This window comes from Octodon degus, unplaced genomic scaffold (assembly GCF_000260255.1).
Source record: "Octodon degus isolate 3935 unplaced genomic scaffold, OctDeg1.0 scaffold00130, whole genome shotgun sequence".
Classification (NCBI taxonomy): Eukaryota; Metazoa; Chordata; class Mammalia; order Rodentia; family Octodontidae; genus Octodon; species Octodon degus.
The window spans coordinates 7299073-7319998 of record NW_004524706.1 but is presented as its reverse complement, the minus strand read 5'-3'; the positions used below and the strand labels follow the sequence as shown (position 1 = coordinate 7319998).

General features: G+C 49.9%; 1 protein-coding gene across 3 annotated transcripts; it reads left to right on the top strand.

Moving 5' to 3' along the window:
- The first annotated feature begins 382 nt into the window (after positions 1-382).
- Positions 383-20491, top strand: Nt5c1a (5'-nucleotidase, cytosolic IA). 3 transcript variants are annotated; one of them, XM_004641061.3, is made up of 6 exons: positions 383-703; positions 11185-11352; positions 11768-11897; positions 13813-13935; positions 16102-16286; positions 17614-20491. In XM_004641061.3, exons 1-6 carry the CDS (start codon positions 569-571, stop codon positions 17953-17955), a joined length of 1083 nt encoding a protein of 360 aa, XP_004641118.2. In that variant the 5' UTR covers positions 383-568; the 3' UTR covers positions 17956-20491. The 3 variants fall into 3 exon arrangements, with proteins under 3 accessions (XP_004641118.2, XP_023556822.1, XP_023556821.1); XM_023701054.1 differs by lacking the exon at positions 383-703 and adding an exon at positions 947-1566; XM_023701053.1 differs by lacking the exon at positions 383-703 and adding an exon at positions 947-1578.
- Positions 20492-20926: the final 435 nt, after the last annotated feature.

Genomic DNA, 20926 nt, shown 5'->3' with positions numbered 1-20926 from the left:
CCTACCCTCCACTTGCTACCACTTGGGGTCGGGGCTGTCCATCCGACACTTCCTCTCTGCTAGATGCACTGAGGTCCGCTCAGAATCTCAGGGTCCTGGCATCGAAGACGACCAGAGGGACAATTAGTTTTTTGTGGACTTTTCTTTTGGAGTGGAGGAGGTTTCTAGCTTTTTATTTTCTCATTTGGGGATCACTATTGTGGGGGGAAAGTGGTGAGGCCTCTTTTCTCTCACTCAGTGCCCTTGAGCAGTACCCTGACCACCCCAAGTCCGCAGCAGCTACCAGCGGGATATCAAGACCCCACCTCCATGACCTCTGCCTTTTCGTTCTACGCTTGGCTCAGTCGGGAACCGAGAGCCTAGCTGTCCCCCAAAACACACGCAGGGCAGCTGCACCCAGGCGACGGCGGACAAGTCTGCCTCCCCTGCCCACCGCGGGGGCGGCGCCCGCTCTTCCGTGCCCTCCCCGCCTCTTTCCGCGCCCCGCACCTCCTGCCCGCAGCAGCCCGCGAACTTCGCGCCTCCCGCCTGCTTGGGCCGGGCCGGGCCGGACCGGATCAGATCCAGCATGGAGCCCCGGGAGCCCCGAGAGCCTCGGGAGCCCCGCGAGCCCGGGCTGGGGGCAGAGACAGCTGCGGCCCCACACTGGGAGAAGGCTAAGACTTTCTATGACAGCTCTGCTCCCAAGAAGAAACCCAAATCGGTAAGAGCGAGCAATGGGTCTGGCGGGTTGGGCGGAGAAAAGGTCGCTCCCAGGAAGGGGTCGCCGGCTCGGGAAGGGACCAGCGGCGCCGCTCCAGGAGGGGGCGCAGTCCTCAGACCCCGAACGACGCACCCGGCACTTGGCGCGGGCTCGGGTCTATTTTGGGAGCTCTGCTCTGGCAGCGCTGATGACGGCGTTTTCTTCCCCTGGGCTTGGGTTCTACGCCAGGCCCCCTCCCCCATGCTGTCATCGGGACCCAGCGCCTGGCAGCGGTCGCCGCAGTCCCTCCCAGCACGGGCAGCCAGGCGCTCAGGACACACTTGTTGGCGAGGGCGTCCCCGGCTAGGGTAATCGGACTCAAAACCTGGCTTCTCCCTGGGCTCTCGGGTCTCCAGCACCTGCACTGGGCCTCTGGCTAGGGCTCCGTCAGCCGGTCCTGGCGCAGCGTTTCCTGCATCTCAATAGTAGAGAGCAGCTCGCTCTCTGCGACCCGGGTCTGGGTCTGGGCTCTGCCCCCAGCTGCCAGCGCTGCTCCTTTCCGCCTCGGACAGTAAAATCCTGGCGACCTCCATGCTGGCCTCAGCCCTCTGAGACCTCGCGTACAGCATCAGCTCCTCTTTCCTGCGAGATAAGTTCGTGATGACTTGATCTGCCCTTGAGCTCCTTCACTCCGGGTTCCCAGATCTCAGAGTCTGGGAAAGGAACTGAGGACCAAGGCAGCCTCCAAAGACTTCCAGTCCGGCCTTCGAGCATCTGACTATCGTCCCTGAACCCCGTCCAGGCCTGGGCTCACAAGGGGCTGATATTAATTGAGCTGTACTCTTGTCTCAGGTCACACCGCATGAATGGAGGCTCTGGAGATGGTGGGTGCCCAGGTAAAATGTGCTCCATGGCACAGCGGGAGCACAGGGCAGGAGCGACGGGGGGCCTTGTGCAACAGCATCCGAGCTGACCTTAACGCCTCAGTAGCTGCGAGTTCCCGGGCAGAGGGAAATGATGGGTGAAAATCAGGAGGGCCGGGTTAGGGAATCAGTACTGAGTAGGAGGGAGTGGGATTGTTGGGGGAGAGGTGGGGGACGGCAGAGCACCCCACTATTGAACAGCCAGGAGTGCCTTGTGAAAAAGCTTGAACCTTATTGATGGGACTGAGGTTTTCAAACTGAATTTGGTGAAACCCATGTTTCAGGAGGTCTGTGGACGTGCGAGGCCAATTTATATTCTTATTCTAGTTATATATTTTTATTTTAAAATTTATTTTTACCTGTAGATGTTTGCACCTCATTGTGATTACATTCAATCTGGGGGTTGGTGCATGGACACCTCTTCTCTTTTCATTGCCTCCTCTCCTCTTCCTCCCTGTTTCTTTCAATTCTTAGTCTCCTTCCCATTTGCAAAGATCTGTTTCCATTTGTTTCTTTTTTCTTTCTTTCTTCTTTCCTTCCTTCTTTATTTTTCTCTTTATTTCTTTCTTTTCTTTTTGTTGTTCGGTGGTTTTTGGTTTTTTGTTTTTTTTTTCGAGACAAGGTCTCATTCTATACAATTCAGAGTCTCACTGTACTTTAGGTTGGCCTTGAACTCACTATATAGCGCAGGCTGGCCTGGAGCTTGCAGTGATCCTCCTGCCTCAGCTTCCCAAACGCTGGGATTACAGGCATGTGCCACAATACCCACCTCCATTTTTCTTTAATTCTTTTCTTTTCTTTCCCCTTTTCTTCCCTTCCCTCCTTCCATCGTTTGTTCTCCTTCCCATTTGAAAAAGCTCTCTCTACTTCCTATTGTCTTTTATTTTGCTTTTTATTTATATCTTGGATTTCTCATATAAGAGAAACCCTGGGATATTTAAGCTTATGTGTCTAATTCATTTAATATTATGATCTCAAGGTGCATCCATTTACCTGCTCAAGTTTATTGCTCTTTATGGCAGAGAAGTACTCTATTGTGTGTAAATACCTTTATTCATTCATCTACCAAGGAGTTATAGGCCATTCCCAAAATGTGGCCATTATAAATTGTGCTGCTATAAACATATCTATGCTGTATTACTGTAATATAATGATTTTAACTCTTTCAGCAAGATACCTAGAAGGGGAATAGCTAGGTTCAATAGGATTTCTATCTTTAGTTTTTTGGAAAATCTCTATATTAATTTCCATAGTGGTTGTACAATCCTATCAACAATTTAGAAGAGTTTACCAGCAATTGTTATTTGATTTCTTTCTCTCTTGCTCTCTCTTTTTGGTACTGGGAATCAAACTTAGGATGTTGCACTTGCCCGGCAGGGACCGTGCCACTGAGCTATATCCCTGGCTCTCTTATTTGATTTCTTGATGATAGCCATTCTGTCTGAAATAAGATGGAATCTGTGTATTGCTAGGTTTGTTTTGTTTTGTTTTGTTTTTTTTAGCAGAACCAGGGATTGAACTCAGGCCCTTGAGGGAAGCGCCTATTCCACTGTGCCATCTGCCCGGCCCCCTGTGTATTGTTTTCAACTTGCACTTATCTAATGCTCAGTGATGTGGAATATTTTTGTATTTCTTTTAAGAAGTGTCTATTCATTTTATTTGTCCATTTTTTTTAAAAATTTGGGGCTGTCTAATTTGGTTGAGTTCTTGACATATTCTACATGTTAGTCTTCTATCTGAGAAATAGCTGGCAAATTTTTTTTCCATTCTGTAGGTTGTCTCTTCGCTCTGTTAGTTGTTTCTTTTGCTGTGCAGAAACTTTTTAATTTGATGTGACCCCATTTGTTGATTCTCAGTATTATTTTTGTACTATTGGTGTTCTGTTCAGAAATCAAATTATATTTTAAACAATTATATTCAAATATGTTCATTGGGTGTTTCAGCACCTTGAAGACCACTATAACTTGTGGTACACATTATTTTTTTAGCAAACCCCAAAATAAAGATTTTCCTCTGATTCTTTAACAGGAGAGCATCTCAGGATTGCAGGATTTGTAATTTAAAATGAAACAAAATTTTTTAAAAACCTCTTCCTGTTTACAATCACTTATCAGAGTGAATCAGAACTGCTATTGTTTGTGTCTAGTTGTCCCCCCAAAGCCTGATGCAGTCATGGGATGGACTTCTAGAGTTTGTGATTAAATCATGATCCACTGGGGTTATGAGTGTGAGTGCTGCTGGGATTATGCTTATGAGTGCTACTCCCAGGCTGGGGTGGATAGCCTGAATGCAATTTAAGGGAGACAGACCTGCTCTCTGTAGCCATTGTTGCTGCTACTTCTCCATTTTGCTCTCTGCTCTTTGTTGCCCTCTGCCATGTGCCGCTCTGCCTTGGAACCAGCTGAGTATGGACTGAAACCTCCAGTAACTGTGAGCGAAATAAACCTTTCCTTCTTTCATTTTGGGTGCCAGGTATTTGTCCCAGCAACAGGAGAAAATTCACCGAGACTGAATTTGGTACCACAGAAGTGGGGTCATTATTGTGACTAAACCTGACCATATGGATTACAAGCTTTTGGGAATGGTTTATGGGAAGAGATAGGAAAAGTTTGCAGATGTCACCTATAAGAGAAATGCTGGAACAGCTTTGGTTGTTTTGTACTTGAGATTCTGGTCAGAGCTCAGAGCAGAAGACTAATAGAAAGCCTGCCAGTAAAGACCAGACTGGAGAGGTTTCTGCTGGGAAGAGGAACTGCATTGGTAGTTGGACTCCAGGTGATTTGTGTTACAGCATGGCAGAAAGTTTGTCTGGATTTTGCTTGTGTCCAGAGACTTTGCCTGAGGCTGAAATTAAATATAGCAGACTAATCTTTCAAAAGAAATCTCAGAGCAGTCGAATATTTCTTTTGAGGGAGTGGCATGGCTTTTGTTGGGGGCTTTTGTCAGATTTATGTTGAGAATCAAGAGCAAAGAGCCTAACAGGATGATTTAAAATGTTGGACTAGTAAGATAGCTCAGGGGTCTAAAGCACCTGCTTAGGCAAATTTAGGCAAACACAGGGACCAAGGTTCTACCCTGGCACCACATGCTGCACCAGCCCCACCCCCACAGAGGGCGGAGCCAGCTACCAAAAATATAAATAAATAAATAGTGAGTTTGGTGAGAAAGGAAGCTCCAATAAAGTTGTGTAAAATGGGGGGCTTGCAGGTTAGCTCAGTTGTTTAAAGCGCCTGCTTAGGCAAACTCAGTCAGGCGCAGGGGACTGTGGTTTGATCCCCAGCTCCAATTCTGTACCAGACCAGCCCTTAAGGCAGCCTGAGCCAGCCAAAAAAAAAATCCTTCTAAAGCTGTGGAAAGTAAAGATAGAATTGAGAGGATCTACACTGCCAAGAAGGAAAAAGAAAAGGATGGCCTGAGGACATGACTGAAAACAGCAGGTCTCCACCCTTTGCAGCCTCAGAATTGCAAGGGTGAGGGACTTTGCCTTGAGGAAAAGCCACAGAGCCCCATGTTCCAGAATGATGGCAGTGGCTACACAGGGCTCCAGAATGGCACTGATATAGAGAATGTGTTCCTTGGAATCAGGGTCAGAGTGCTCAGCAATCCAGGTACTCGACCCCTACAGTCAAGAGAAAAGAAACCTGGCTACTGCTCCAGCTGGCAGCGGACCTTGGCATCATCCGCATGGCATTGGCTTTAGGTACTTGCAGAACGCAAGAGTTCTGAGGTTAAGAAGGCTTCCACCTCGATTTCAGAAGGTCTGGGAGACCAGGCGGTGTGCCTCTAAGAGGGCAGAGTGTACAGCTGTGAGTGAGAAGCCTATTCAGTGGAAACCCCAGAAGTTCGGAAAAGCCAGGAATGTGGATCATCTAAGGGAAACTGCAAGGAGGGAGCAAAGCTGGCCTGGGAGAGAAACCATGGGAGCTACCACCAAGAGTGCCATGGGGTGGAGCCATATGGAGCTTACAATTTGCCACAGATTGCTTCAGATGTTCCACATGTAACTATAGGTTTAATGTTTGTCCTTCTGGATTTTGGACTTGCTTTGGTCCTAATGCTTGGTATCCTGTGTTTACCTTTTGGAATGGTAATGTTTATCTTGTACCATTGAATGTTGGAAGTGTTTAACTTTTCATTTGTACAGGGCTCACAAGCTAAGAGTTTGCCTTAGGTCTTGGAGGACACTTGGGACTTGGACTATTCAGCAATGCTGAAACTGTTAGGACTTTGGCAACTCTTAGAGATGGACTAAAATGTCTATTGCACAAAGGAATATGCATGAGTCTTTGGGGGTCCAAGGGCAGAATGTTATGGTTTGTGTCTAGTTGTCCCCCCAAAGCCTTACACAGTCATGGGATGGACTTCTGGAGTTTGTGATTAACTCTTGATCCACTGGGATTATGGGTGTGAGTACTATTCCCAGCCTGGAGTAGTGAGCTTGAATGCAATTTAAGGGAGACAGACCTGCTCTCTGTAGCCATTGTTGCTGCTACTTCTCCATTTTGCTCTCTACTCTTTGCCGCCGCCATGAAAGGTTGCTCTGCCATGTGCTGCTCTGCCTTGGAACCAGCTGAGTGTGGACTGAAACCTCCAGTAACTGTGAGCTAAATAAACCTTTCCTTCCTTCATTTTGGGTGTCATGTATTTGTCCCAGAAATGAGGGAAGAGTAACTGAGACAAGGAATTTCTCAATACTGTGCAAAAACAAACAAAAATAAATCAGCTGGACGCTGAAGCTTAAGACTGTGCTAGTTTCAGATTTGTGGTCATCTAAACAACTGTATTGTTTTCAGTGGTTGACTTTATAATACATTTATTTATAACATACTTTTGAATTTGTAAAATAGGCATACCAATTATATATGGTAATATCTGGCTTACATATCAGGGTTCTGACTAAGAAGTCATCAGAATAAAAAGTCAACCTACTTTAAAAAAATAAATGGAGCCATTGCAGGATTTTTCAACAGGGGATTAACTTGGTCCCATTTTTGTTCTAGAAAGATCATACTGGGATCTTTGTGAGATGAACCATGATGGGTGGGCCTAGCACCCATGAGAAGGCAGAGCTGGGTCACTGTCACAGTGTGAGGGGTGGAGAAGAGGAGGTGGACACTAGAGTCTGGGATAGTGAATACTTTGGTGCTCAAAATCCTTCTCCTCCCAGGCACCAAGGAAGCAGTGAGCTCATGCTCAGCCATCGGTCATAACACGGCCCTTTGGTCAGGCCCTGACCCTCACGGTTCTTTAGGACAAGGAACCTGGAGGCTTCCTGCCTCCTGTTCCTCCCTCCAGTCTTCCCACAGGCTATTTTGGGGGCTGTAAACCTCATGGGCCATATCAGGGCCTGGCCTGGTGGTGTTCTCATTCCCAGGAGCTGGAGTGAAATATTAGCTGAGTGAAGACTCATTGGAGGCCCTCACATCATAGAGTTAGAGGACTGCCTCTGTCCAGAGCTGCCCTGTCCCTGTCTCCCCGATAGCCTTTCTCTATTCAGAAATAAGTTTTTTTGGCTCTGTTCCTATCTTGGATGCAGTAGGGAGAATCATGTTGGTTGGAATGGAAATGTGATGGTAGTTTCTCAGGCAGGCAGAAGGCAGGACCAAGGAGGCTGGGCGCCTTTGTTATTCTTCCATCCCCACCCCCAAGCCAGTGTGGTCAGCCTGGGCCTCAGCCCAGTGCAAGGCAGACAGCTGGCAGGATCCTGGCCTTCTGGAGCCCAGTGCTCCCAGGCTGAGCCCCTGGCTTGTTTTGACCCAATTCTCATCTGGGATGTGGGCTCCTTTCTGGTCCTGGTGCACCTGACCACTCATGGCCTGGTGACAGAGACCCAGCCAGGCACAGAGGGTCTGTATGCCTCAGCTCCTCCCAGCTCTGGCTAGCTCCTTTACCTGTCCCCTCAGATCCCCCAGAGCCTGGACAGCCATTCATCTATACCAGCTGAGTCCTGCACTTTCTCCTCCATTCTGGGAGGAAAGTGTGCTGGCCCTGAGACAGCACAGTCAGAGAACATAGTGTTTCTCACCACTGAACCCAAATCTGGATGGGGAGGCTGAAGAAGCCACTGAAGAAACAGAAGCAGCTTTGAGGACGGCCACAGCAGGTGGACTACTGTGTGGACAGAGTCCAGGCCAGAAGACAGAGATTTGGGATCTTGTATCCGCTCTAACTTGACTTTGCTCTATGGCGTGGAATAGTATCTTGCCCCTCTCGGAGACTATCGCCCCATCTGTAAAGCCTCCTGGGGCCATAGTAACCAAGATATTTTGTCTTGCAATTGCCAGGATAGGCTGGGTTGGGGTCTGGGTAGCTCAGCCAGAGGGGGCCCAGGACTCAGCAGTCAGGCGCATATGTGAGACAGAAAGTGGCGAGTGAGACGCTGGCAGGATGTCCAGGCTAGAGCAGCAGGCTTGGGAACTGCCTGGAGGGGCTGGAAAGCAACTGGCTCTGTCCTTGAGGAGGGGACAGGCTTGTTCCAATCCAGTAAACCCAGCACCCAGCACACTGGGGTAGGTGTGGGGATGGCAAATTCAGCCCCATCTGAGACCCTCCCACCTCCTAGGTTTGCGGGAGTTGATCTCTCCCCAATCCTGAGCCTGCCCTGGCCATCCTTAGCTGTCTCTCAGAAACACCTTTCCTTTGGGTCTTCTGCTTTTAGCCTCTTTTCTCAAGGAGCCACAAGTGCAGCTGGGGTTGGGAAGTGTCCGGCCCAAGGACGCACGGACATGTAGTCATGGTCAGTCCCTGGCTGAGACACCAGGGCTGAGTCTCAGAGGAAGAGTACCTGTTCTCCCACTGCCTTGCCCTGGTCCTGCAGACCATGCATGCTGTCTTGGTTGGGGTTAAAAGCCACGTATAAACTGAGGTCAGCCACCAACAGTAGGGAATCCTTCACGTTCCATTTCTATTTTAAGTTTCTAGAGCTTAATAACCTCTGTCCCTACTTAGTTATTTACATTCATTAAAATCAAATGAAATTAAGAACTTAGATCTTCAGAGTTACTAATCACATCTCAAGTCACTCCATAGTCCCACCCACTATGAAATATTGATCCCATTATCACAGAAGTTCCACTGGGCAGTGCTTTCTGGAAGATTGTACCAATCTGTATTGGAGGTGCATCATAAACTCCACAGGGGCCAAGATCAAATGTGCATTGTTTGTGCAGCGTCACCAGTAAGTGTCTGTCACATGGTAATCCCTCAGTGTTGCCAACTCATTGGAGCCCAGGCTTAGTGCCGAAACGAAGCAATGGGGCCAGGTAAGTGGCTCACAAGGCTCCCAGGCACAGGTCAGAAAGCAAGGCCCTTTATGAGTCTCAACCTCCATTTGAGTCCCCCCCTCATCTGTAAAGGAAGAATCATGATCCCAGAACTTCCATGTCACAGAGATTGGCGGGACTCTTGGAATCCATGAGCCCCTTGGCACCACATTCAGAAGCTGCACAAGGGTACAGCTGCTGTCCGTGATAGCACGCACTTCTTGTTTCGTCAGGGTTGGGTGTCTTAGTCCCTTCGAGCTGCTATAACAAAGTGCCATAGACTGGGTGGCTTATTCTGTAAACAGCAAAAAATTCATTTCTCACAGTCTTGGAGGCTGGCAATCCAAGATCAAGGCCCCAGCAAACTCTTGAGCTGTGTCCTCACATGGCAGAGTATGCAAGTCAAGCTCTCTGGTTTCTCTTTTATAAGGACACTAAACTCATCATGACTTAATCACTGCTCACAGGCCTCAGCTCTTAATACCACCACCTTGGTCTAAAGACAGACATTTTAAGGGGACATAAACAATCAGATGCAGAGGTGGGGAAATAGTTCTAAGGCCTTCTGGGGTCCCTGAGGAGTTCTGAGGCCTCTTGCCATCTAGCACCTGCCTGCTTTTGTGGCTCAGTGAGGCACTCCCCCATATGCCCTAGGCTGTGCTTACCTTTGCAACTTCCCTTCCTCCCTTCATCCACTCTGCTCCTCCTTGAAGGCTCCACTCAAAGGCCTCCTTTCCTCTTAACTTGCTCAGAAGCTGTATCATCAGGTCTGCTTCAGCCTTTGTGTCTGAATTAGTTCTCTGTTTTCTTATCTTTTCCACCAGCCTGTGAACTCTAAGGGCAGTAGCCAGCTTTCCAGGTACCTGAGGCAAAGAACCATAAATTTTTGTCAAATTTATGTCAACTAAAAAAGATACTCTCTGAGAACCTACTATATCTGTCAAGTAATTGAACTGAGAGGTGAGGGAGGGTACTACCCTGGAGTTTCTATTAAAAGTTCAGAGGCATTAAAAGTTTGCTGGGTGTTGCTCCAGGCCAGGCATAGTCTTAAGTACTACAGATACAGTAAGGACCACAATACACATCACATTGTTCCTGCTCTCATGATTTAAGCAGGTCTCCTGCTTCCTCCCTGGAACTCTGCCTAGAAAGAGAAATAGTGAAGCAATTCTAATTTAATGTTTAATTGTGCTAAGAGAGAAATTCATAGGCTGGGTGTCAAATGGAAACTCTGGCGAGGGCAGGCTTCCCAGAGGTGAATTTATTTTGAGAGCTGAAGGTGAAGTTAGCCAGGTAGACAGAACAGGAAACAGCATATTGGGGAAAGACATCCTGCTCAAAGGCTCAAAGGAAGAGGACCTAGGTGGGCACAGATGTGAGAAAGGTCAGATTGTGAGCAAAGCTGAGAAGGGGAAGCCGAGAGGAAAGAGAAGTGAGAGTGTATTGCCAAGGGTGTCCAGCTCTATTCTGAAGGCTGCCAAATTAACTTTGAGGAGGGTGGGCACTGCTGAAGAGGGAGGCTGTGAGCAATTCTACACTGCAGAAAAATCCCCTGGCAGTAATGTGGGTGGGAAATTGCAGGAGGAGAGAAATGAGGGTGACTCTGGCCTATGGAAAGCAGAGCAGAGAGGAGCGGATAGACTCCACCGGTAGCATGGAGTGGTGACTGGTGGGGAAGGGAGGCGAGGGAGGGGGGAAGCTGAGCTTGTGTGGATAGTGGAGCTGTCCACTCATCCAATGGAGGTCTGGGTGGGGGGACAGTGCTGTTGAGTCCCAAGATGAGGAAAAGAGGGAAGGGTGGGGCTTGAGGGCGGAGAAAGTGGTGGGAATTCAGCCTTGGCTGTGGTGCATTGGAGTGTCTGTTAGTTCACCGGAGCAGTTAAGTAAGAGTCTGGAGCTCAGGAGACAGGTGTGGGCCAGCGATAAGTTTTCTTATGTGATCGCCATGTTTCTGGGCACCAATTTCTTCCTAAGAGCATGTGGCTCTCATTTCAGAATGGTAACCATCTGGAGATCATCTCAAGCATCAGGTTTATTTTGCCAATGTACCTTGTATTTATTTTTCCTTTGTGTCCAGATGGCCACCTAAATTGCAGACTCCCCAAGGGCATGGCCCTCCTTTAGCTGACACTTCTAAGTGGGGAGTCCCCAGCTGCTTCTGTGTGAATGCAGACCTAAGTCTGCCCCTTCCCAAGGATGAGCCTCTTTGCACCTGAGTCTGGGCCCGGGTCTCCTCCAAGTCCCAGTTCCCAGAGGCGCCTGCACATGCACACCTGCCCAGGGAGCATCCGAGTGACTCTCTCCTGCACCTCTGCAGCCCAAGCCTCAGAATGCAATCACCATCGCAGTGTCTTCCCGGGCCTTGTTCCGCATGGAGGAGGAGCAGAGGATCTTCCAAGAGCAGGGTGTGGAGGAGTATGTGCGCTATCAGCTGGAGCACGAGAATGAGCCCTTCAGCCCCGGACCAGCCTTCCCCTTTGTGAAGGTGAGGGGCTGTTCCAGCAGCAGCCCACCCTGTGTTTTGGTGGGGAGAGGTAAAAGCATCCCTGTGGGTATCCAAGTAATGAGAAGTAGTCCCTTCTGGGTAGTGCGACCCGACAGGGACCAGGTTTGGTTGGGGGTGGAGACAGCCCTGGTGGGAAGGAAAGGTCACCCTTCCTCTGGACAAATGCAGATCTCCCAAGGTAAGCGTACTCACCCCTATAGAGAGGTACCCCTGAGAAGCAAGAGCCCCGCCCCAAGATGGCAGAGAATGGCATTAAGAGATAGTACACGTGCCCTGATCTCGCTAGTCCCAAGCCCGGCCTCCCTCCTCCCTCATTGCATCCCGGCCACCAACATTCCAGGTGTCCATCCTGGGGGTTCAGAGCTGGTGGGTGCTCTCTCTCTCTCCCTTCCAGGCCCTGGAGGCTGTGAACCGGCGGCTCCGGGAGCTGTACCCAGAGAGCGAGGACATCTTCGACATCGTCCTCATGACCAACAACCACGCTCAAGTGGGAGTCCGCCTGATAAACAGCATCAACCACTATGGTGAGCACAAGGGGGGGGGGGGGGGGACCCTCCCGCGCCCCCTGGCGGCAGGCGCTGGTAAACTGACCCTTCGAAGACCAAATGAACAAAACTCTGATTTGAAGCGTTGTCAGTTTTCAGGGTATAAATAAGCCTACCATGGTTGATTTTAGGCTATCAGTATTGATCAAAATAATAGCTTTCAAAATCCCTGAATGTTTTGCCATCAGCTCATATAGGCCAGCTGCAGCATACACTGTGCTGAGCCCACTCCCTGTGCCTGAGCGCTTGCCTCTCTTCCTGTGATGACCCAGCAGGCCTCACAAGGCTGCTGGGAGAGGCAGACGCAGTTGTCAGAGTAAAAGTGCTTCTGAGTCTCAGTCCAGACCGTTTGTTGCAAGGATAGAATCTCCAGAGCTAGCTTTGGCAGGAAAGAGGACTTGCTCCTTGGACCCAGGGTGTCTCAAAAACCACAAGGCAGGAAATAAAGTTGGATCCTCAAAGGCCTGAATCCAAGTCCTGGAAATCTCTTTTTGGTTCTTCTCTTCTTGGGGCCACATGGGCTTTTAGTTGTGCTGCTTCTTTTTTTTTTTTTTTTTTTTAAGCTTTTATTTTTGTGTTTGGTACAGGGTCTCGCTTTGCAGCTCGGACTCATAGTGATCCTCTTGTTTTAGGCTCCCCAAGGCTGAGAATACAGGCACATGCCACCATGCTGTGCTTCAGTGACCTGCGTGGCACGGGGCCAATATGGCATGGGGTACTGGGGATCAAACTCGAGTCCTTGCGTTTACCAGGCAGGGGTTTAGACCATCGAGCTATCTCCCCAGCCCCTACTTGTGCTTCTTTAGCAAGTGTATTTCTTCTCTTTTTTCTTTTTCCTTTCCCATACTTCTCTCACCCCAGACTGGATTTCTCTGCTTTTCTGAATAGAAAACCAAGAAAATCAGAGAAATCCAATTTGGGAAGAGACAAAGAGAAAAATAAACTTTTTATAGAGGTTTATAAGACCTTGTTTTAAGCATCCAAGAAAATTTACTTAACTTTATTTTATTTATTTGTGTTAGCTGCTTGAGATTGAACCCAGGATCTCAGGCATGCTAAGCATGTGCCCTACCACTTCATCACACCCCTACCCTCTCCCTAGCTGGTATTTTTAATACAAATTTTAAATTCTGGGGATGAGTGGTGATATTAAAAATACTTGACTGTAATCCCAGCACTCAGCAGGCTGAGGCAGGAGCATTGCCATGAGTTTGAGGTCAGCCTGTGCTATATACAGTGAGTCCAAGGCCAGCTGGAACCATGTACTAAAACCTTGTCTTAAAAAAAATTAAAAATATGGGGCCAGTGATATAGCTCAGAGGTACAGAACCTGCCTGGCAAGTGCAAATTCCTCAGTTCTATTCCTGGTACCCTTCCCCTCAAAAATACCTTGACTGCCCATGTAACAGGCACTGAGAAGTAGGGACAAAAACCACAGAGTGCCAGTGTAGAGCCCCCTTCTAGGGTGAACTGTGAGGAGCCTAGCATCCTGGATCACTCCATGGACTCAGGACAACAACCATATATCAACCAGCAAATATTTCACAACCTGTGCTACCTGTCAACCCTGGTAAAGAATCCGACTGGTTCAGCTGGGTGAGGCAGAATCTGCCCATATCCAGTCAGTTACAGCCAGGAGGCAAGGTCCCAAGTGATGGCCAGAGGATCCATCCTTGATAGGAGAGATTACTGTGAACCAGAGCTGCAATCATTCCCATCTCATAGATGAAGAAGGGAGGTACTACAAGGGGCAACATTGGCCTAAAATCAGAGAATCACTCTGCTGGCTTCCCCACCCCTCAGAGCCACAGTGGCATTCTTTAGGTACAGAGATCATTCTAAGGCCCTGAGGTTGACCCCAGCCTCTCCTGGATGCTTTCTGTCTCCTCCCCAGATCTGTTCATTGAGAGGTTCTGCATGACAGGTGGGAACAGCCCCATCTGCTACCTCAAGGCCTATCACACCAACCTCTACTTGTCAGCTGATGCAGAAAAAGTGCAAGAGGCTATTAATGAGGGTGAGTCAAAATAAAGAAGGAGAGCACAGAAAGTCCAGCTCCAGGGCCCTGGAGGCCTGGCCTTACATCTCTGAACAGATGCTGTGGGTTGCCATGGTAACTAGAGGGGAAATGGTGGATAAATTCCTATGATCCGTCTTATAAACTCTGAAAACAAGGCCCTACCCTTTCCACCTCCCCACTCCCTGCCTCACTGGGCTAGGGATGCTTTTACTTATCAACATTACCAGCTTTCTGTTTCCACGGGAACCTTCCTTCTGTACTTCTTCCAGGTCAGTAAGAATTCTGACTCCTGTGTGAATGTGAGCAGCCCCTGCCTTCCTCTTTAGGCAGTGGGAAGAGGGAACCATATCGGCCCAGCTTGAGCAGTGGGCTCTGGGAAATGGTCAATATGTCCAGAAGCTGGGTTGGCTGGTATTAAAACAAGATTAGAAGACTCAACTTCAAACACCGACATAGAGGAGTTCCACCCACTGGCTTTCCAGGGGACAGATTTGAGTAGTAGCAGTTGCCTCAGGTCTCCTGTCGGGCTGTATGTCCCATTGCACACAGGCCCATCAAGGAGGAGGGACAGTCCTGCTTCCTGAACAGGCTCTGTGGCTGAACACAAGTGACAATATGCCATTTTCTCTGTTTCTTTCATGCTGTCTCCTACCTGGAAGCCTGGCCACTCCCCCAGTGCCTCACTGTCCTGAGCTACAGGGAGCTCTATGAGGCTTTCTTTCACTAGAGGACAGAAGTCACTTGCCTAGAAGGATATCATATACTTTGGTTGGGGCCAGAACACCAGCACATAGTTGTGCCTCTGTGTGTCTATAACTTCCTCAGTCAGAGAACAGTGCTGTGGTTGAATGGGAGCCCTGGTAAGCACAGGGAGCCCTGGCTTGGCATAGCTGAGAAGGTGCTTGGCCTGATGCTCATGGCCTGGTCCTCCCTGACACCCCTGAGCTAGTTAAGCTGCAGTGAGGCTTGTCCTACCCCCTCTCAGCGCTTGGCACAGGTCCCGCCTGGATTCCCTAAGCACAGGGCAGAAGTGGTCTTTGGGGAGAAATAAAGGCAGAGGACAGGTTCAGCCAGCTGCCAGGCACTCTGGTATCCATGGTGGCTGGAGCCTGGCCCCTGCCAGGTGTCCTTGCCCCCTGTAGAGCTCTGGATGCCTCCCAGGGCCAAAACCATTGCCTTATGGAACCCAAGAGAGCAACCTGCCCTGAGTAGGATGGAGTTGGGTGCTGCTGTGGCAGTACAGGACTCACACAGAGCTGAGTGACCCTGAATTTTACTCGGGCCCTGAGAAGTTTGGTGACTCACCAGAAACAAAATTAGGACTGGCTGTGGCCCAGCCAGAATGGGGCTCCTTCCATCCTGCCTATAGATCTGTGTGAGGGGTTTATGAGTGACCCTAAGCAGAGCCGTGGCCTGGGGGACCCTTTCTTCAGTGCTGCTGTATGCTGGCCTCATCTGCATGATCTTAGTAGGTAGTAAAGTACTCACTCCTTTTCACTCTTTGGCTACTGCCTTGAGCCCCTGGAATATCCTCCTTCTCCAAGGACTCCCCCAAACCTCTCCACAAAGCATCAACTTAAGGGGTGACCCAGGCATAGGCAAGGGCCTTCAAAACCCTGCCCCCAAGTTGTGGCTTCTGTTCATTTATTTTTTTTGTGTGGGTTTGTTTTTTGAGATAGCGTCTTGCCATGTAATTCAGGCTGGCCTTGAGTTTACTACATGGCCAAAATAAGATTGGCCTTGAACTCATGGTGATCCTCCTGCCTCAGCCTTCAGAATCTGAGATCATAGGCATGCACCACAACTCCTGGCACCTGTCCATGCACACTGCTGTTTTTTAGGTAACCTTAGCACTATACCTTATCAGCCTCTCCTTGGGTCCTGGAGGAGCAGCTGGGATAGGGATCAATAGCAACTGCCCTTTCTTTTTTTTTAAAATTCATGGGGGGGGGCAGTTCAGCCCACCAGGGGGCAGGGCTGGCTGGCATGTGGTGCTGGGGGATTGAACCGTGGTCCCTGTGCTTTGCTAAGCTTGTTCTAAGTAGGTGCTTTAGACCGCTGAGCCATCTCACCAGTCCACAACTGCCCTTTCTTATAACCCAGAAAGGGTATAAGGCTGTTGCTCAGCCTGAATGCAAATGATGCTTGTCTCTTTCTGACCAGGAATCGCAGCTGCCACAGTCTTCAGTCCCAGCAAGGATGTGGCTGTGTCTCAGACGCAGCTGCGTGTGGCCTTCGATGGAGATGCAGTACTCTTCTCAGATGAGTCAGAGCGCATCTTCAAGGCCCATGGGCTGGACAGGTTCTTTGAGCACGAGAAGGCCCATGAGAACAAGCCTTTGGCCCAGGTACTGCAGGTGGACCTAAGTATATGTGTATTTACCTCCTCCCCAGAACCGAGCCAGGTTCGACTCAGAGTCCCCCGGATCCCTTACCGAGCCTCAGGCCTCATCCTGGCTCCCATTCTGGGTCCCCGTCCCCTTCACTGAAGTCCTCCCCTTGTGAAGCCTTCACTGTCCCTCTGAGCCCCTCTCTGGAGCCCTTTCCCCTTCTCGGCAGGTCCAGTCCCTTTCCAAGGTCCTCATTTCTTCTCTGAAGCCTTCTCTCCTCAACCCCCACACTTTGAATCCTCTTTCCCCTTTTAGCCACTGTCCTGTCCCTGGAATCCTCACCTTCTTTCTGGGATCCACTACCCCCCTAAGAAGTTTTCATTTCCCCAGCAGCCCCTGCATTCCTTCCCCGAAGGACAGGAAGTGCTGGGTGGGCACTGTTGTCTCTGGGCAGGGAGAGCCTGCTGGGGGCAGCCGCTGGAGCAGACCCTTCACTTGGATCACCTCTGGCCACACCCGGGCAGGGGGCTCAGGGACTCTCATGCACCCTCAGGCTATTCATTGCTCTCTAAGAGTGGATTATGTCCTGGAGCATGGTGGAGATTCCCTGGGGATGGCACTGTGTGGTTTTCCATCTCTCCTGGGAGCTTTGTGCAAAAATCCAGACACTCAGGGCCAGACAGCTTTCCCACTAAGTGATTGTCAGAGGCTGAAGAAACCATAGCTAGGTTCAGGCCACCCAGCAAAGACCGGGTCTCCAAGACAAGAAACCCAACTTTCCTTATTTCCAGCTGCCCTCCCTGAGATACTGGAGACTTTTTCTTCTGCTCTTTGCTCACATGTCCTTTTTAAGCCTCATTTTCTGGGCACCATACAGAAAACAATCACACGCCTTTCCTTGACCTTGGAAAGCTTGGGCTGGACCCCCCGAGCCAGCTGTGTGTCCATGAGCAGGTCTCCATTTAGCAGTTACACATCAGCCCATCTGTCCACATGTCCGTAAGTTCATTCTGACTGCTCTTACCTGCTGGCGGCCACAGAAGGCCACACTTAGAGAAGTACAGACAGACATCTGTAGATAGGGACACATACAGATGTGTGAGGCAACAGTGGCCCTGCTGCAGTTATTCCGACAGAGCCCCAGTCACAGTAAGACAAACCCCAGACTGAGGTCTCTATAGCTGTACTGAGGCACGTGGGAGCCCAAGCAAGAGGAGCAAAGCTGCCAGAGAATTAAGGGTCCTGAGAGGTTTTTCTACCCCAAGGAACAGAACACTGATGCTCTAGAGAGAGAGGCAAATGTTTGGGAGAGCCGAGCTCACTGTGTTCCCTTGCCTTCTCCTAGGGCCCCCTCAAAGGCTTTCTGGAGGCCCTCGGTAGGCTGCAGAAGAAGTTCTACTCCAAGGGCCTGCGGCTGGAGTGTCCAATCCGCACCTACTTGGTGACGGCACGCAGTGCAGCCAGTTCCGGAGCCCGAGCCCTCAAGACCCTGCGCAGCTGGGGCCTGGAGACAGATGAGGCCTTGTTCCTAGCTGGAGCGCCCAAGGGCCCCCTGCTTGAGAAGATCCGCCCACACATCTTCTTTGATGACCAGATGTTCCACGTGGCTGGGGCTCAGGAGATGGGCACGGTAGCTGCACATGTGCCTTATGGTGTGGCACAAACACCCCGCGAACTGCACCCATAAAGCCGGTTCCATCTGCACAGTAGCTGAGCTGTACTCCCCACCGTCCTGCCCTCCTGCATGTCTGCTGTCATCCCTCTGAATGAGGTTTTCGAAGGAAATTCCACGGATTGGGCCAGCATTCTCACTGTCCCTCCTTTTGGGTAAACACTGTGCCATGATCCTGGCCAGGACAGTGTGGAGTAATGCATTTCAGGCAGAAGTTGCTGGGACTGAGGGCAGGAAGGTCCAAGAAGCCTAAAAAAAAGGAAGATGCCTCAAAGGAGCTTGGGATAGAAACTTGCTTGGTGTAGCTCAAGGAACACTGCTGTGAGAAAGAAGAGTCTGATGTCCAAGCTCTGCTTTGACACAAACAGCATGATTTTGTTTATCTCCCCTTCATGGGCCTCAGTTTCCTCATGTTTTAGGTAGTTTTCAGACTCTCCGTTAGCCAACAATGCTTGAGTTTTATAAGACAGCTTGGTTTTTGAAGGAGGCATTCTGTGCAGGGCTGCTGTCTGCATGCAGCTGTGCACATTACAGACGGGCACTCTTCTCAGGGCAGAGATGCCCTTCTTCTGGCCTGACCCAGTTCCATGCTGGCTTACACAGCCTCACACCAAGCGACAGGCAGATTTCAGCCCCACTCACCCCTCAGCCCAGGGGCCTTTGTCAAATGGGCAAGCACTTATCTATAACTCTATATTTGCAAACCACTGGGGCAAGATGACCTATCTACGTTCTGTGCCATCAGGATTCAGTGGCCAGGTGCAAGGTTTGCCAAGAAGAGCCAGGGGAATGATTTAGCCTTCGTGCAAATTCTCCTTCTGCCAGGAGGAGGCATTGCAGGTTGTTCCTGGCAAGGAGTTTCTGTGGCTGCCAGTGCAGCATTTCCCTTTGCCTCAACTTCTAGCCAAAGTTCAGTTGTTCTGCCAGCCAACCTCTGCTTCGGCTCTCAAAGCTCCAGTCATGGCATCCTGCTGTGCTCTTAGGCAGCTCTGAGAAAGATGGGAGAATCTGCAACCCCAGACATGCAAGGGGAGAAGGCTCAGTATATGAATGGGCCGTTGTCCAACCTGAGCCCAGGGGTAAGGCATGCCTTGGCCGAAGTGGGAAGTGTCAGGAGGCCTGATCTGAGACCAAGGGGAGCGAGACACTGATGGCTCAAACGGAAGTTGCTGAGCACAGTAACAAAATTTTTCTGCTGTGGGTAGAGTCAGAGCCACCATGGAGACAATGAGCTCTCTGTCACTGGAATTCTAGGATGAAATACCCTCCTCCACTCTTGCAGGAGCACCTTCTTCCACATTTCCTAGGGAGCACTCTGATGTCCTGATGGACTAGATTTCCCCTTTGCTGAGCAGCTCTGACTCTTTGAGAGGAAGGGTAGAGGCATGATGGCTGGTTCCATAGGAAGACCAAGAAGGGACGGGAAGACACCTGTCTGTGCACCAGTTGCCCAGCTCCTGAAAGCATCCCAGCTGTGAGAAAGCACCTTGTAAAGAAAGCCAAGGACACCATCAGAGAGATGGCACCTAGAAACGTGGGGTGAAGGGTGACCCGGACAGCTCGGCCCTGTCCTCTGAGCACTCAGCCCAAGATGCTGTGCAACTTAAGAATAACTGCAAGGAGATGCCAAGCGGGAGAGGGAAGGAAGGAGTAATGAATAGAGGAATGGGGAGAGAGAGAGAGAGAGAGAGAGAGAGAGAGAGAGAGAGAGAGCTCAGCCTCAAGATCTTTTTCCTCTTTCCAGGACCACGTAAGAGCTGTGTTCTCCCTGCTGCAGCTTTGCAGGTAGCCCCTTGGAGGAGCCTCTAGGGGCTTACAAACCAATGGCTGCAAGAAGCTTACAAGGCCAGGCACAACCCAGGCTCACAGAGTGGACCTATGCATTCTGAGGTCCAGCTATCACCTCATTAAAATAAGAACTCCAAGGATCCTGGGACTCATAAGGCCCAGCCCCCTGGGCCTAGGGATGATCACCATAGAGCCTTTCAGGTTGCTCAGGAAGCAGGAATATATGATGTTGGAAACAGAAAGATAAGGCACAGTGAAGGCTGTGGATTTCACTGGAGCCACCATTAATGGATATAGACAGCCCTGGGCAGCAGGGAGACACTAAAGGTCCAAATTCTATTATGGAAATTACAGATGAACAACTTGAGCCTGGAAAGTAGCTTTCAGAAACTGGCATAAAAAGCTAGACATCCTGGAGGCAGGCAGATAGGCCTTCTGTTGGTCTCAGGTGCCAAAGAGAGGCTCCATGACCCTGGAAAATTAAAAATCCAGATGAGCACCAAAGCCCAGAACCCCATCTCAGACTGCATCCTTGGGGCAGAGGGGCCACAGCTCCCAGCACACCAGACCCATTTAGCGGAAAGCACCAGGTCCTACAGAACACCTGTCGCAGGAAATGCTTGCCATCAAAGTCCCAGACTAGAAGAACTACCGGAAGAAAAGCCCTGTTATTAAGCACTGAGACTATGCAGATCATTACAAAACAGCCCCCTGCCCTATCCAAGAGCCCAGTCAGAGCAATGGGAGAACTTCCAGAAGAAACAAAAAAAATAAAAATAAAAACCAGCAAGAAACTCAAATCCAAGATGAATTCAACATTTTAACGATTGGCAGTTGGTGTAGACCCATGCTATAAAAACAGTTGCATGAGAAATGCTTCCACAGTGGTTGGTCATTAGCCCTGCCTTGACTGGCCCTTGTGAGCCCTGCTGCCCTGGTCCCTCCACTGTGACTGTTCTGTCTTCCAGAACCATGGCCTGTGTCTACTCTTGTGCCATACCACATGCTGGCTTGTCCAAAGCCACCCAGCTAGGAGGTGGTGGTGCTGGGGGGACTCTTAGGTGGGTCTGTCTGATGCTATGACCAAGCTTTCCACAGTCCACATAAGTTGAAATGCTGGATGAAGTATGTTCTGATGGAGACATTTTGGTGGCAGCTTCCTAACTAGCTAAGAGCAACTTAAATTAAAGCCAACCAT